This window comes from Halichoeres trimaculatus, unplaced genomic scaffold (assembly GCF_033239565.1).
Source record: "Halichoeres trimaculatus isolate MK-OKI-2021-1 unplaced genomic scaffold, fHalTri1.1 fHalTri1_scaffold_12, whole genome shotgun sequence".
In the NCBI taxonomy this organism is placed as follows: domain Eukaryota; kingdom Metazoa; phylum Chordata; class Actinopteri; order Labriformes; family Labridae; genus Halichoeres; species Halichoeres trimaculatus.
This window is the reverse complement of record NW_027437190.1, coordinates 21953713-21971071: the sequence shown is the minus strand read 5'-3', so window position 1 is coordinate 21971071 and position 17359 is coordinate 21953713. Positions and strand designations below refer to the sequence as shown.

Sequence of the window (17359 nt, the reverse complement as noted above, 5' to 3'; positions counted from 1 at the left end):
CAGGATCAAAACTCTGCAGAGGCTGCAGCGCTCCTCATACTCTCTCCTCACTCCCTTCTCCACTCTTTACCTCTCCCTGACCTCCCTCTTGCTTCTGACTGTGTCAAACTGTCCCATAAATACAAGAAACTGCTCGAAAATAACCCGCAGACATTATTCAAAGATTGACTGAAAAGTAGAGAAATAAACGCCGGGGAAGAATTGGGAGGAGAGGAGACAGCCATGTGCAGTGGGAAATATGAATGAGGACACTCTGTGCCTGACTAAGCTGCTCTGTTGTGTGTGATCTATACTTGGCTAGACACCTATAATCCTCTTTTCCCTCAAAGAATAGACTCCACTCACCTGAACCATCCACAACTGCTGACTCCTAATAGTCTGTTGACTTATTTTAAAGCAGCTCTGGATCTCTCTACAGAGGCAGACCAGGTTTTCAAGGTTGATTAGATAAAAGACAATTAGTTGTTGAAGATCCGATGCAGTCTCGTGTGTTTTATTTCAAACATGTGCTCTTTACATCTTCATCACACTCCAGAGCTCCTCACTTAACCCTCCTCACCTTCATTTTCTCTCTGCAGGGTTCGCCTTCCCGGATTGGGCCTACAAGCCTGAGTCAAGTCCCGGGTCCAGGCAGATCCAGCTGTGGCACTTCATCCTGGAGCTGCTCAGGAAAGAAGAGTACCACGATGTCATCGCCTGGCAAGGGGACTATGGCGAGTTTGTCATCAAAGACCCAGATGAAGTGGCCCGGCTGTGGGGGGCCCGGAAGTGTAAACCCCAGATGAACTACGATAAGCTGAGCAGGGCACTGAGGTGAGATGACGGGGAGTGCTGCTTCATTTTGTATCTGTGTGATGGGATGTGGAGGTATATCCACATAGAGATTCAGCTGATGCTTGATTACAAAGAGCCCACATACTCTAGCTGAAGGACTCATTGATTAAGACCTTGCAGTAGGAATGCACAAAAAAACACATACGAGGCTCTCATCTTTTCAACTAGTTTGAGCTCCTATATGAATCTACACTGCACTCTTTTTGAAGAATGGTAGGCGGGGGAAATAAACATTTTAATTTAAGAAAGAAATATGCTCCGTTAATTAATTAAAACCTCTGACTCAGACTGATAAAGACCTTTATGAATCATCGTGTTTAGGACACCCACATGGGTTAGGAGACAGGTCAGACCCCCCCTGAAACCAGACCCTGCAGTAGAAACCCTTGACACACACAGCCACAGTCTGTGGAGTTGCAGTGGGTTATGACTTGGCAAAAGCAGAGGCTGTGACGGATTATCTGCCAGGGGAGTTTACTTGTAGTTGGGATGTGGTGCGTCATCGTTTAGGAGGCAAATGAGTCTCAAATTAGGCAGTTAGGACTGAACACATCACCTCTTCAACTCATAGATTTGGGCCCAGGCTGCTGTTGCCAGTCACCATCTGAGATGGTTCTAGATGTTTTTGATTGAATGGTAAATAAAGGAGTGGTGAGAGCAAGTCTCTGAGCTTCTAACGGACTCCCAGTTTCACTTTTTGTGGAGACGTTAACCAACGCTGGTTAACTTGTTGCAACGGTAAAAAAAATGTGCTGTGGTTGGAGTGCATTGACTCAGGTGGTAAAGATGATATCTGAGAACAATGCACAGAGTTTTCTGGCCAAAGGAACATTTGAAATGTGGGAAATTATTTTAGTAAGGGATAGGGCTGAAACAATTTATCAATTCATACTTAAACTAGAAAAGCTTTCAGAGAGCCCAGACCTCCACCAAGCACATTGTAATTGTCATGCAACACTTCAGTCCTACTTTAATGTTATACTCCCTTTCAGCAGACTGTCTGCTACAATTTGGTGTTAGCTGCAGGTTTGTACGATAATTTGTTACCTGACAGTGTTGACAATTATGATGGCCCTGTACATATTTCATATTCCAGATCTCAGTATCCAGAATATTGCCAGGATGTGGATCGTACTTTTACATCTGTCAGAAATTATGGCAAAAACGATCTCACAATGATAAAGAATCCTTTAAAAAAATTCTCGATCCAGACGGTGATCTGGATCATCTCCAAAATTTAATCACTTCTTTCTCATCCCATTTTGGACATTTCCTGAAATTTTCGTCAATATATGTTTGTTAGTTTTTGAGTTATGTTGTACACAAACAAACGAACAAACAGACAAACTCTTCCAAAAACACAACCTTCTTGGCGGAGGAAATTAATCAGTCACTCACATACACACAGATTATTAGTATTTACCCTCTTTGACTCCACTCTCAATTCTATTGTATAATTTAGTTTTTAAAAATGTTTGTAAATGTCATATTTAAACATGCATCTGTCAGTCTAATAAACTTGGAATGCATTTGTGGATAGATTACTTGATTGATTATGGTTTTTATTGGAAGTAGGAGTGCAGACATGAAAGTAAAGCACCTAAAATTTCCTATTCGACCCTGAGCTCCTGAAGTTTCTCTTTTCATCCTTCTTTATCATGAAGTTAAGTATAACACATCTCCTACCAGTGTGTTTTCAGGTGCTCTTTATGCCGACCTGGGCACCATGAGGGCTTACCCCAGGTCTGTAACCCTGCAGCAGGACTCGACCTGGCTTCATGCCTTCACACTGGGCTGACCTGGACAAGTATAGTTACAACACTGACCTGTTTGGTCCGCCACACCTCAGAGGTTTTTATACCCAGGGTTGCAAGCTAAGCAAAGCCCATTAGTGTGTTACGCCGGCTCTTTGGCACAGAAGCTGTTTTGAACCTAGCTTCAAGTTCAGGTATAAATATCCCATGAAAATATGAGTCATGTGTTGTGATGGTGCCGCTTTCTGCTCATCACTGGTGCTGAATAGGGGGATCGGCGCGTGCTTTTGCTTATGTTTGGACTTGAAGTATTCACTATGAAGCAGGAGCTTACCACAGCAGACAGTACATGTGATAAATTTCAATACGAATGCCTGCATGAGTTTCCTTTTACCTGTCCAATACCATAAGTATCTGACAAAACCATATATGAAGATAAAGTTGGGGGGGGGGGGGGGGGGGGGGGGGGGGGTAATACAATTACAGGATCAGATTGGTGCGTTGACAGTTAATATGCTCACGGCAGAAGCATATTTGGCACTCGTATCTGTTCCCATACCTTTTACAACATCACATCTTCCATAATGTGCTAAAATAGGAAGAACTACCTCTCATTCACTGCACCGTGTCCCCTCCAGCTTGTTAATGCCGACTCAGATTAGACTAAGCACGTTAAAGAAAGCCACATAGGCCACATTTAGGCTTGGAGGGCTTATGGAAGCTAATTTAAACTCGTGAGATCAAGATAACTTCTATTACGGATCATATCTGATGGAGCAGTCAAAGTTACATGCACGAGCCATGTGTGCAAACATGCAGTTCCCTCTCTCTCATTCATTCAGTTCTGCATGCACAGATTTAGAGTCTCTGAATAAGGGAGAATAGAATATGGATGACCAGGCTGTGTATTTATAGCTTGTCTATCCTGTAGAGCTGTAACAGATTTGGAGCTTAGCGCTTATATATGGCCAGTCTTAGTTCCCTCTGATGGCCTGGCCTCAGAGGCTGATTACCAGCAAGTTTTCTACACAGGAGTTTCCCCTCAGGTTCTCTTTGTGTCCTCATTCACCCTCCTCCAGCCAGGTTGTCTCCCTCTGTGTCTATAAATTGAGCAAAGTCACTTCAGGCTTACACTGAGAAGGGCAGGTCAGCATAACAACACACACCTATGTCCATCCAGTCACCTGAATTGACACCAGAGCTGTCGTCTGTCCTGCGCAGCAAGAGGCCCTGGAAATGAAGCCTCGCAAGACGCGCATCAATAGTAATGTGGCAAGCGGATTCATGGCACTAAAGATTAATGAAGTTATACAGGAGGCGCACAAACACACATGTGCATGCTAACCGTCCCCATATGCTGCAAACTGTTGGAGAACAGGCCACCTCATGGCCTTCATATGGAGAAAACCTGGAGTCTGCTGATAAAAGAGAACACAGTCAGCGTGTGGCAATTAGCAAACACACACACACACACACACACATGCGTACATAGTTGAAAAGAAATGTCGGGTTTGAAGTGTTCTTTTTATCACTTCGCCTTTGTAATTATTATTTCTACCTCTGTGATCTTTCCTGTCTGTGCCGCACATGGTGGAAATTCCCTTAATCAGGAATCAGGACTGCTGGATTGTGTGTGCGGAAGAGTGAGTGTGGAAGTGTGTGTCTGTGTGCGTGCGTGTGTGGAAGTGTGTGTGTGTGTGTGTGTGTGTGTTTCTTTTCATTAAGGGGACACAGTCTCAGTCCATGCGTCATCTTTGGTTTCCCGCTCCCACGGCCGCTGTGAAATTCCCACTCCTGTTGAGAGGATTGCACTCACACTGATTCTGCCTGTGTGTGTGTGTGTATGGTCATACTTGATGTTTGGAGAAGAAGCTTAGCCCTGTTTTTTAGTATTCTTTGATATTTTTAAAGAATGAATTTGTTGTGGCATCTTTTTACAATAATTTAACTGCATAAAAAAAGTCAGAGCCATTGTTCTACTTTGGTGCACCTTGTGAATAAAAAGGACACTTGTGCCGCATTCATCATACAGATGAGGAAGTCAAGAATAAAGAGACAGAGCCCTCACACACTCTGACACCGTCTGTCTCCCATCAATAAGACCTGCACTGATCCACACAGCAGAGTCAGGAAAATGAGGCCTGGTGCCAATCAGTCATGTCAGAGTGCTGCCTAGTTTAATGATCTTAATCATGCTAAGAGGTCCCAGCTCCCACAGACCTCCAGGCCCCCTTGTCCTGCAGTCAGCAGCCAGCATTTGCTCCAGCGTGGTGGTCAGAGGTCAGGGGGACTGCCATGCACAGCTGGCAAAGATTAACAACACAGCACATGTGCACATTCAAGTATACAAATGCACCATTGTACACATGTATGCATGTGTGCACACATGTTTGCGGCTTCATTTCCAGCATGAATTTAACGATGAAGAGGCTGCCACAGCTGGAGCGCTGCCTGCAGAGGAGCGCAGAAATAGAATGGAAGTTCCATGGAATTCCTGGATATGGTGAGGCTTTCAAGAAAAAAAGAAAAAAAAAGAAAAAAAGTAAAACTGCAATCTGTAAAACTGCAATCTGAGGAGCTCAACTGCAGGTTTTGATATGTGTCAGGTCTGATCTGGTGTCACAACACAATGGTTAAAAGGATCAGTGTTCTTAATTTGTGGCCTTGAAGTGATACTCCGGGATGGAACAGGTTGGGTCCTATCACAAGGTTTAGGGCAGAAATTACCCCTACAGCAGTGTTTTTGTGCAGCAGAGGCCCAGAGCGCTCGCACCAAAGACCCCCTCCCTGCTCCTCTGCCGGTTTCCTCTGCACTCAGACGGGGCCAATTTTCACTTTACCAAAAACACAAATAAACGGACTCCCACTGAAAAAGTCTGATATCAGTCTGCATTCACGCTTTATTTAGGGAATTTTCGGCGTGTTACTTTCACTCAAAAACACCGCTAAATAAGGCTCTAGTTCTCATTGTGTCTCTTCGTCCTGGCAGACTACCTGCGTTTCTGTGCGTGCGGACTGATACACTAACCGGCGCCTCGTACCCAGCTGTGGCTCTGCAGCGGAGGTAGCGCCGTTTTACAACATGATGAGAACTAGAGCCTTATTTAGCAGTGTTTTTGTGTGAAAGTAACGCACTGAAAATTCTCTGAATAAAATGTGAATGCAGACCGATATCAGACTTTTTCGGTTGGAGTCTGTTTATTTGTGTTTTTGGTCAAGTAAAACTTGGCCCCGTCTGAGTGCAGAGGAAACCGGCAGAGGAGCAGGGAGGGGGTCTTTGGTGCGAGCGCTCTGGGCTTCTGCTGCACAAAAACACTGCTGTAGGGGTAATTTCTGCCCTAAACCTTGTGATAGGACCCAACTTGTTCCATCCTGGTGTATCACTTCAAAGTGGGACACGAAGAAATGAAGAGTGTGAAGATGGACGGTCAAAATTAATTAAATCAAAAGCCTTTTTACAAATCTGGTCTAACCTTCCTGAACACATCCCCAGATCCCTGTACAGGAAATACTGCCGCGTACACTCAGAGTTACTCATCCCCCTGGCTGAGCCTGTTTGTAGGTCAAAAGGCCTCTCACCACAGCAGCAGAGCTTTGTGTGGAAACACCCAGGGCCAGGGAGAAAGTGCAGAGGGAGCACCCAGGGACAGCACCACTGTTTGACTTGGTGTTCAGTATACATCCATCAGCGTGCATTGTCTTTCCATTGTCTCTATCAGCAGCATGTATGTGTTCAGTGTAAATGTTGTGTGTGCATCATTGTCCCCATCTGAATGAGGCCTTTATTTTGGACGAGGGCGGCATGCACACACACCAGAGTGTGCTCGAGTACATATTCACACCCACGGAGCATGTGACCGGCCTAATCATACCCTGACCAGATCCTCCTCTTCTCACACAAACACACATACAGTGCATACCCTTCACGCTCATTCACACACACACACATACACATGCACAAACCATGTCACACCTTTAATCATACCCCCACTCTGCCCACACCCCTGCACAAACACATTTTACACCCCTTTTTAAAACAGTTTACACTCACCAAATCTGGCCTGCCTATAACTAACTCTCATATGTGCATCTTTAACACACACACACACCTGAGCGTGAGCAGCTGGTGTGTGTGTGTGTATGTGCACAGAAGGATCTGGCTGTAATGTGTGTGCAATAGCCAATGCTGACGAAAGAGGCAGAAAATAAACATGGGGCTCATGGGGAGTATTGTAATCCCAACTTCCTGTCACAGTCAGCGCCTATTTACAGCTCAACAATGGAAAGGCACAGCCCGTCTACACTCACACACACACACACACACACACACACACACACACACACACACACACACACACACACACACACACACACACACACACACACACACACAGGGGTTAGTTTACTTTGTTATCTGTGTTGACATTTGCATGCTTGTGTGTGTGTATAAAGTGATACTGAAATAGATTGTTGATCAAATACACATATCATGTTATAGATATTCAGACAGATATTAGTTATAGAATTCAGACCTCATTTTTGTCCTTAAGTAACTTTAAACAAGACATTTTTCAGGATTGGTCATGTGAATTTGGCTCATATTGAGTCTAAAAAGAAATTTTCTACTGAAAATAAGACAAAAACACTTGATAAGATTTCAGTTTTTGCAGTGTAGATGTTATCGTCATTTAACTTTTTCACATGGTCTGGTGTTAGAAAAGCAAACTAAAAATCGCAAGAATCGTGACTATTGAAGAAATGCAATTTAAATAGAATTGGTATCCCAAAATCATAATAGAATCGAATCCCGAGAATAGCAAATCGTCCCAGCCCTAGTTAATATATATATAGATATAGATATGTGTTTATATATTGCGGGTGGTTAAACAATTGAAATCCCTACAGGGTGGAGATCTGTTGAAGTATAATCAACCCTTACTAATAAGATAACTCTGAATAAATACTCAGTTACCATGTATGCAACAGTATGACTGGTAACACTGTTATCTCTGTAAAAGACTTCAAACCTGACTTAAAATACATTTTTAACTGACTGTGCTCCTGAGTTCCTGCAGTCCAACGTGTGTGTCTGTGTCTGTTTCAGCTTTGATCACTGTGTTTTGGACCACAGCAGGCCTGTGTAATCGCAGCCTTAATCCCTGGCCTAGAATCACACACAGAAACAACGGAGTTGATAGAGAGCCTCAGCTCTGTTTCCCTGAAGGCTTTGCCTAAATCCATACTCGCATTGATTGTTCAATCTACTCTTTTGGTTAAACAGGGAGCGGGATAAAGCCACAGCTCTTGGATGATATGCTCTGGGGGTGTGTGGGGGCACATGCACCCGTGTGTTTGATTACGTCTGAATGAGATGACAGTAACAGAGTCAGTTTCCAGGGCAGAGGTGTGTGTGCGTGCGTGTGTGTGTGCGTGCGTGTGTGTGTGTGTGTGGAGGGCAGCTAAACACAGGCACTCAAAGAATCTCTTTCTTCTCTTTTGAAGTGAGTTCAAATGCTCTTCAAAGACCGTCTGCCTGTATGACGGAGCAGGAGGAGGGGGCGTGGAGAGCAAGTGGGTGACCATGTGCTCTCAATGCAGCTTCAGTTGCTGCGGCTAAGATTACGTTAAGTTGTCGCCCGCTTCCAAAAATGCTTCAGCATGTTTTGAATGTGAGCTACTCGAGAGAGCAGCCAGGCGCACACAGAGCTTTTGTTGGCTGTGCTTCCTACAAACCGCCTGCCATGAACCCGAGTCACACAGATGTGTCATGACAGTGATATTATTAGCCTTTGTAATGTGGTCATAATTATACAAACCAGTTGGCAAAAGTTAAGAAGCAACTTTTAGATACTGTCAAGTACGATGTAAAAGCAGTTTTCCTTCACTTAAGAGGTGTTTGTTCACCTTCTTCTGGATGATGGAAGACGTAACACTGACATTACTGCTTCTTCACTGCCCATTACTCAGTTTGCTGCTCTTAATGTTTCAGGATGACTAAAATAACTTGAGAAGAAAGCTCAGAATCTTGAGCAATTTGCAGAAAACTTCCCACAGAGTGGTAGTGGTGCTCAGTGAGGCTGACCTTTCAATCTTTACTTGCTGCGGTTAACACATCTGGAGAGGATACAATGATTGCTGTAGCTTTGAATTTCCTTTTTCTCAGGTGTCTGCTGCTTTGTGCTGTGTCAAGAAAAAGGAAAACTGTTAAAGGTTGCTTATTCATGGCGCTCGGTTACTATCATGCTGCTCAGTTTAAAATAAATCTGAAGATCTATTTTCTCCGACTGCAGACTTTTTATTCATGTAAACCTCATCAGAATCAGAATCGCCTTTCTTCGCCAAGTATCTTTAAGAATACAGAGAATTTGACTCAAGTTTAAACCACACTCTCTCAGTACAATTTTCATGAATTAAAAAAAACACAAAATATTACACAAGTTGAAAAAAAGAGCTTAAGTAGTAGGAAAATAATAATATTGAATAAAGAACTTTGTACAGTGTAGAAGTATTTACACATCTTAGTTAAAAATGTAAACATTTAAGTTCAAAATATACACATTTGAGCCAAAGCCTCAAAATAAAGTAATATTGTATTCAAGCCAATGAAATATTCCTAATTTTGGCTCCATTCACAGCTTTTAATTTGACTTTGTGATAAATATTTAGAATTCTGTCTTCGCTCTACCCCTGCAGTCTGTTTTTATGATTTTGCTCAACCAAAGCACAGCCTGTCGACTTTTTTTAACCATCAGCTAATTCAATAACAGCCCTGTTGTGATTTTAATTCTGCTTGACTTCCTGCCTGTCTCTGTCCGTCCCCTCGCTCCTCACCGCCTTTCTGCCCTCCTTCCCGGCCCTTGTGAGTGTCTCCCCTAGAGCAGAAATTACATGCTGCTTTGTGCCTGGCGTAAACAATGTTTTCAACAGTGCAGGCCTGTCCTGTCTCTCTCTGTCTCTCCCTCTCTCATCGCCTCGGGGGATGAGTGGAGAGCACAGGGAGAGGGAGAGTTGGCATAAAGAGGAGGAGGAGGATTGATGAGAGAAAGAAGAGGGAGAAGAGGTATCATGAGAATAAAGGGGGAAGAAGAGAACAAGAGTAAAAGAGCAACAGCCTGTTCCTGGAGCAAAAAGAAATGGCCCAACCAGTCTGCGTAATAAGCATAATAAGAGGGGGTGAAGGGCGACACCTCCCATCACCAAACAGACACACACGCATGCACACACACACACACACACACACACACACACACACACACACACACACACACACCGTCGTCTGGATAACTACCATTCAGTGTAATGATAGTCAATGGGCTCTGATTATCTCAGCATTACCTACATACCCTGAAGCCCCTGTCTTTGTCAGCACACTTCACTTAACTTGTGCCAGCAGACGCACGCTGGAGGAAAGGAAATCAGAGTCTCGTGCTATAAAAGCAGGTAGGCATGCAGACATGATGAGCAAATTTGCAGTCTGGTCGAATCTTGCGTTCAAAAGCCGGGGGTAGTGTTCAACATTTAGGTGGTAGTTTTAGAGAGCACGACACACACGCTTGTTATCTCTCCAACAGACAAAACACAACATCTTTCCTCCTCTCTTTATCTCCTCTTCTCCTTCTTCTTTCTTTCTTTCGCTCTGTCTGTGTGAGGCCTGGCAGCCAGGGATCTAGAGGTTACATAAAGTGGATGTGGATCTGGGGAAGAAAGCGGAGAGATGTTACATAAAGAGCTGTAGCTGGACAAAGGTTAATAAAAATGGAGCCTTGTACTGTAGGCAGGAGGCATGGGAGAGAGAGAGCTTGAAAAAAAGAAAAAAAAAACATAGAGAATGGCCATTACATAAACAGATAAAGATGGGGTGAATTATTGGTGGCTCTGCTCTAGAGTTACATAAAGAGATGGGTCCATCTAGCAAAATGAATTACAGCATGTGTGTGTGACGCTTGTCAGACAAAACCTGAACTTAAAAAACCCCAAAAGACATATTTTCTCTGATTCCTGGCTGTGTTTTACACACACGGATTAGTGAAGGTACCACGCAATCAAAGTCCACACACACACACACACACACACACGAGTCTCACACACCCACTGTTGAACATGCACGCAGCAGCTCACGCACCCTTGTGCCCTCACAATCCGTTAGCACTCCACATTTGGCTGCAGTGTTCATGCTGCAAACATGGACTTCTGATCTTTTAATTGTTTATCACAACTCAGTCCATCCACAGCTTTCCATTGTCTTTCCTTTTACTCCTCTCCCCCCTCTTCCCCTGGTCCCCCTCTCTAGGTCTGCTTTGTGCAAATGTCATACAACACTCTGTAATATCTGTCATTAGAGGGGGGAGGCGACATGAAAGACTCATGCTTATTAAAGTGTGTGCTTGAGTGTGCAGGCACATCTGTCAGATTCAATAAAAAGCAGAAATAACGTTTTAAAGTGAGGTGTACATTTGAGACGGATAAAGAAATTATATATCTGGTGGTATCAAGCGCTTGCATAAGACATTATGCAGGCAGTTATTTAACCATGAGATGTGTCCTTAAATGTACCTTTTACATGTGTGAGCAGTGTCTGTTTCTTTCTTTTAAACAGATACTACTACAACAAAAGGATCCTCCATAAGACCAAAGGCAAGAGGTTCACCTACAAGTTCAACTTCAACAAGCTGGTTTTGGTCAACTATCCCTTCATCGACATGGGCTCCACAGGTAAGCCTGGACGGACTGCATCTGCTGCTGCCGTGTGTGTGTGTGTGTGTTTGTGTTTGCATGTTCAAATATCCCCTAATCCCACAACAGGATAGCATGATTACATTGGATTAAACAGGCAAACATTATACATCATTTCTCAGTGTTCCCTCCCTCCGTTTCCCTCCTCTCTTCAGGAAGCAGTGTTCCTCAGAGCGCCCCTCCCGTACCCACCGGTGCAGGGACTCACTTCCGCTTTCCTCCTTCGACGCCCTCTGAAGTCCTCTCCCCAAATGAAGACCTGCGCAGCCCTGGAGGCATGTTCAGCACTGTAGCCCGGCGCATGGCACGCGGCTCCGTCAGCGACTGCAGTGATGGCACCTCTGTCAATTCTGAGATTGAAGAGGGCAACACCGGGGCAGGTGAGGAGAGGGGAGACAGAGTGGTGAGTGGAGGAGGAGGACCTGGTGGAGGAGGAGGCTACAGAAGCATAATTCATCCTCGTCTTTCTCATGAAGCTCTATTCCGTATGTACGGAGGACCAGGCAACCCTGCAGGGCACCCAGGCTCCCGTGGCCACGCAGGACACCGGATCCACCAAGAGCCTCTGTCGCCCTTCCCTGTCTCCCCTCTGCCAGGGCCAGGAGGAGCCGGCCTCCTAGCACCTCCTTTGTCACCAGCACTGTCCATGACACCTACATCTCACCTCCCTTACACCCCCTCGCCCACACTGTCACCCATGTTAGGCTCCCACTTCTCCTTCAACCCTGAAGACATGAAGCGTTACCTGCAGGCCCACACCCAGTCGGTGTACAACTACGGCCTGAGTCCCAGAGCCTTCCTCCAGTACCCCAACATCGTCATCCCCCAGCCCCACCGGCCGTCTGCAGACAAAACCCACACAGGAGAGAGGGGGGAGAGGGCAGAGCGAGTGGTTGCAGGGGGAGGAGAGAGGGGAGGAGAGCGGCACCACCATCCAACTCTGGCCCATTCAGCCCACCACCACCCGCATCCACCTCACACTGCCCATCCTCATCCACATTCTCATCCCATGCACCACCCGCTTCACCTGGGCGAGGAGCCTCCACACATGTCTCCCTTCAAGTTCAAGCTGCAGCCGCCGCCACTGGGCAGGAAGCAGAGGGAGAGTCAGAGCCAGAGTAAACTCAGGCAGAGCTCCATGTCCTCAGGCTCAGGATCAGGGTCTATGTCGTCTACCTCTGGACTCGGCTCCTCGCTGTCATTCGGCAGCGACTTGAGCTCGGCGAGTGGCTCAGGCCTCATCTCGGCCTCCTCTTCAACGCAGTCACTTAACAGTGCAGGACTTCCTAAGATCAAGGTGAGATACATCGATGTTAACTCTCAACAATGATTTCAAAACAACAGAGAAAACACAACATTACTGACCACAAATGAAACCGTTTGTCTACACTGTTTAAAACATGCCACTGTCAGACGTCTTTAAGTCTCTTCTTAAAATAAGAGCATCATTTGAATCATTAAAAGTTAACTGAGCACTATCTCAGAGTTTCCTCTTTTGTTCATGTTTATATCTCTTCCTTATTTAACCCTCCTCAAGGTGGAGCCCATCTCAGACATTGAGTCAGAGGAAGAGGTGGAGGTGACTGACATCAGTGATGAGGACCTGGATGAGAGGGATGAGGATTTTGAGCTCTTTTCCCCGCGCCACTCAAGAGGCCCTGACCATCATCACCACCACCACCACCACCATCACCACCACACTAATGGCACTGTAGCCCCCCAACATCACCCCCATCCTGATGAGGACCTTGATGAGGATGTCTTCAAAGCTCCTGCCCCGCCTCCACCGGGCCTGATGCCCTTCTTCACCTCACACCACACACACTCCAGTGCACATCGTGTGCTGCCCACCCTCAAGAGTGAGCCAACTGACCCAGGGGAAGGTCACACACCTCCACCTCAGACAGGCTCACAGACAAAGTGCATCCCTTTAAAGCTGCGCTTCAAGAGGCGCTGGAGTGAAGACCAGCGCATGGAGGCCTCGCAGGAGGAGTCAGACGACAAAAAAGTACGACCACAGGAAGAGAGAGAAAGAGAGAGGAGAAGTAACGGACGGATGGAGATGGATGACGACGGGACGGGCAGCGGAGACGGAGACAGTCCTCCTCCATTGACGTACGAGGGTTCTTTAACCACACCGTTGTCCTCACAGCGAAGAGTGAGTGCTGAGCTACATCGTGCCACTGCACAGCTGTCTCTGGAAAACAAAGACTGCTGATGAGAGACACAAACACTACTGCTCCAGTCACACTGGAGGTAGTGCAGGAGTGTGTAAATGGTTCCTCTGTAATCCCTTTCCCAAACCTCTGACAAACTAGATTCCTGAAAGCTCCAGTGACAGCACAGTCCGACATACACACATATTAAACCGACACCTCAGAGACAGCCTGACTCTCGCTTTGAAAGATCTTTTACCAGCTTTCTGTCTGGATCAGAGTTTCTCTGGGACACAGGAGGTGGGACTAAGCCATCCCAGAACAGTGTGAAATCAAACGATGGAAGGAAAAGGAAAAGTTGACTTAAAGTTCACCTCCTACCTGGCCAGTGAAACTCCACACACTCTGCACCAGTAGCACAGCTCCCTTCTTCAGACTCCATCAGTATAATCAGCAGTACTTTTTCCTCAGGGGACACACACTCCCTTACAGCAATGAAAAAAAAAAACCTGATCCCGTTGTACACACTCCCCTGTGTTATTTTCCTGTTAGCTGGTGGGACTTTGATAAGTGCCTGTATCTAAAACCCACAGCCCTGGAGTGACATAGAAGAGAGCAAGGAAAGGAGAGGACTGCTTTGATAAATCGTTCTCTGACTTGTGTAACGTTGGTAAAATTAGGAAGAAACCGACAAAAGGAAAGTGTATCTCAAAGACTTAAGAGTGGGGCTGATGGGTGTTTTCTGACTGACTCTTAAACCTGGCCCACTCCACTCAGGGAAGCATATTGCTGTATGTTTATTGGAATCATGCACTCAAACACACACAGGCAGAAAAACACAGCCAACAGTGAGGGGGACTCGCGATAGAAAACACACAAATCCACACTTACAAATGCACAGACTGGGACTTTTGCACACTGTTCTCTTTGAGCTTTTGACTTTCGTATAACCTTTTCCTGTCTCTCTCCTGTCCTGCTACTCTTTTTCTCGCTGACCACTTTCTGACTCCACCTAAAAAATGATTCTAACCCCAGGGAGATATGTGTTAACGTCTAAAGAAGAATTCATTGTAGAAGGGACAGCTCATGGGACCAAGAGCGGGAGAAGGCAGGTGTTTTTAGGGGTTCCAGTAACTGTTAACCAGCCACCTCACCTCACCTAACATGGCTTGTATACTGACAAAAACAATCTCTGCAGGCCGAGCAGCACAGAATACACGTTCACCAGCTAAAGCTATTTAACAATCATTGATGGTGTTAAAACTAAACCAGCAAAGACACACAAGCACACACACACACACACACACACACACACACACACACACACACACACACACACAACACTGCCTTTAGCTCGCAAGCACACTCCCTCTCTCTGTCTGGACCTCCAGCTCTTCTTGTAGTGGCATCATCCTCAGGCCGTGAGCAAGTCTGAGTCTGCCAGGCCTGTTTACTACAAGAGATCTAGAGAGAGTAGGGAACATCTTAAACCACACACACACACACACACACACACACACACACACACACACACACACACACACACACACACACACACACACACACACACACACTGCCTCTCTATGCCTTGTTTTTATAGCATGTATAAAAGTGCAAACTGAGCTCTAATAAACACATAAACAAACTATATCTTTATATAAATATATATAAACGGAATTATGAAAAAAGATTTTAAAGGGTACCATAGCATTTTAAAGACATGATTGATTCAGGATTTTTTGTAAGTGGATTTTTTTGAGTGATTAAACACTCAGCCTGTGATATACAGTTATACATGGAGGGCGGGTGGGAAAGATAAAGTTGAGTAGGGATCCAGGTCTTTCTTGTAAATTTGTTTCATAGACAAACAAGCAAACAAGCCACAAGACCAGCACAGGGTTTGCTCTGCTGTTCACTCTCCAGCAGGCAGCGCTCTGCTCCTTCCACCCTGTACAGCCCAGCTCAGTGGGGTACTCCCTGTCCTGAGCTTTCCTAGCCCCCCTGTGTGTGTGCGTATGTGTGCGTGCCTGTGTGTGCTCAGTGATAGCTCATGGGCTAGTAGTAAAAGGAGTAATCCACTCTTTTTGCCTGGTTAACATGACACTCCAAAGTTCACAGCAGCTCTGAAACGCAGCAAAGGAGAGAGGGAGAGAAGAGAGAGGAGTAGGAGGGTTAATCATTGTTGTGGGTGACCCTGTCATGGAAAGCCCCTCTCCTCTAACTATGCACATTCACACATACACTAATGAGGTGGGATTATGTTTTAATATCCTGGCGGTCAGGTTGTCCATGAGGGATCTAACCAGTTAACAGAGCCGTGTTCGCCATGATCTGTCCCTACCTGGCCAGCATCAGGTGGATCTATAGCAATGAGCGATGAGATTGAAGGCCTACAGGCGGCCTGTGCAGTTGAGCTGATTTAATTTCTTCATCAGAACCCTGTGGGCTGGACTTGAGTATGTCAGAACACACACACACACACACACACACACACACACACACACACACACACACACACTCACAAATACACATATACACACTTTCTCTCTCTTTCTCTCCCACACTAAGTCCTGTGTCTGTACCTATTCTGACAGCTGCCTTATTACTATTTGTCATATCTGAGCAACAGATGGGGCATCAGTCTTACCTGCTCGGCACTCTCTCCTTCCTTTCAGTTTCACTTTTCCTAACTCTTTTTCAGGCGTTGTCTGGCGTTCAGCTAACTGAGATATGCTCTGCCTCAGTCATGAATTTGTGGGGTAAAAAGATTAATTGGACTCTTAAAGAAACACAGATTCTTTCTCATCCTGTGCTGGGCTTCTAACAGTAGGTGAACAGCATAACATTTCTCTTTCAAAACAAAAATGGTTTCTCTGTTTATTTTTCTGATGTCAATATTGCTATGGATAATTGTTGGTGTTATTATTGTTCTCATTGGGTTTTTAACCTCTCCATCTGGCATTATCATTATTCCATGGCTCTGTTAGCTGATGCTGTTTATGTTGTGTACACCCATACTCCTTTCCCTGTTTCAAACCTACAAGCCCCTTAAACCAGAGACATTTTACTTGTCATTAGTTTTTACAAATGTAAAATAAGAAAAATGTGTAATATTAATTTTGATGCTGACAGAAGTAACACAAGGGGCTAAGAAGGTGGGAATGGTTTTATTTAGAGGTAAAGGGGGTGATTTTATCTTTCTGTCATGTATTGTAATTTTGTTTTATAATGTTACTATTTTTTCTCTCTTGCTCTTGTATATTTTTTCTTCTTATTTTGGGGGGTGGGGGTGGGGTTGTATCATTTTAAAAGAAAAAAAAGATGTGTATTGTTTGACTGTGTAAAGGTCTATCTTTACCCTCTTTCAGTCTGTTTTTTTTGCCTCGTCTCCCCCGAGCAGTTACATAACACTCTGATGGAGAGATGAGAGTTAATACCATGATGTAACATTGAATTTCTCCACTTGTTTCATGTTTTTTTCCAAACTTGTAATTAAGCTGTAATCAGGGTTAATTAAAACTGGTTAAAACCCAATATGAATATCACTGTGTTTATATTTGTCTGCTCTTTTTCAGGCATTTATTCCTAGGACATAATAAGAGGCGTTTCATTACGAGGCTTATTTGTAAACAGAAAGATTAGCTTCTGATCTTTTTTCTGTCAACATCTAGATAACAGGCATGGTTTGGTATTTCTGTATGTATTTCTGAGACTACTTCAAGTTCGAAACTTCTAGTGCAAAAGTTTACTTTAAGTCTCCTTATAGGTGGTTTGTCTAAACTGTAACTCTTTTGACCTGGTGAATAGAAGGAATTTTGTTAGTTTGTTATGAAGACAGATGTAGTCCATTTTAAGGGTTAGAATTACTTAAAACATTGTTAG

The 17359-nt window shown here is 44.8% G+C and overlaps 1 protein-coding gene across 1 annotated transcript in view; it reads left to right on the top strand.

The window, feature by feature from the left end:
• The window catches only part of erfl3 (Ets2 repressor factor like 3), a 59248-nt gene extending 42250 nt beyond the window's left edge, over positions 1-16998 (top strand). Inside the window, exons 2-5 of the mRNA XM_074683641.1 lie at positions 579-813; positions 11185-11300; positions 11477-12618; positions 12859-16998. Coding sequence (XP_074539742.1) covers positions 579-813; positions 11185-11300; positions 11477-12618; positions 12859-13539 — 2174 coding nt within the window. The 3' untranslated portion in view covers positions 13540-16998. The remainder of the gene's footprint in view (positions 1-578; positions 814-11184; positions 11301-11476; positions 12619-12858) is intronic.
• The last annotated feature ends 361 nt before the right edge of the window (positions 16999-17359 follow it).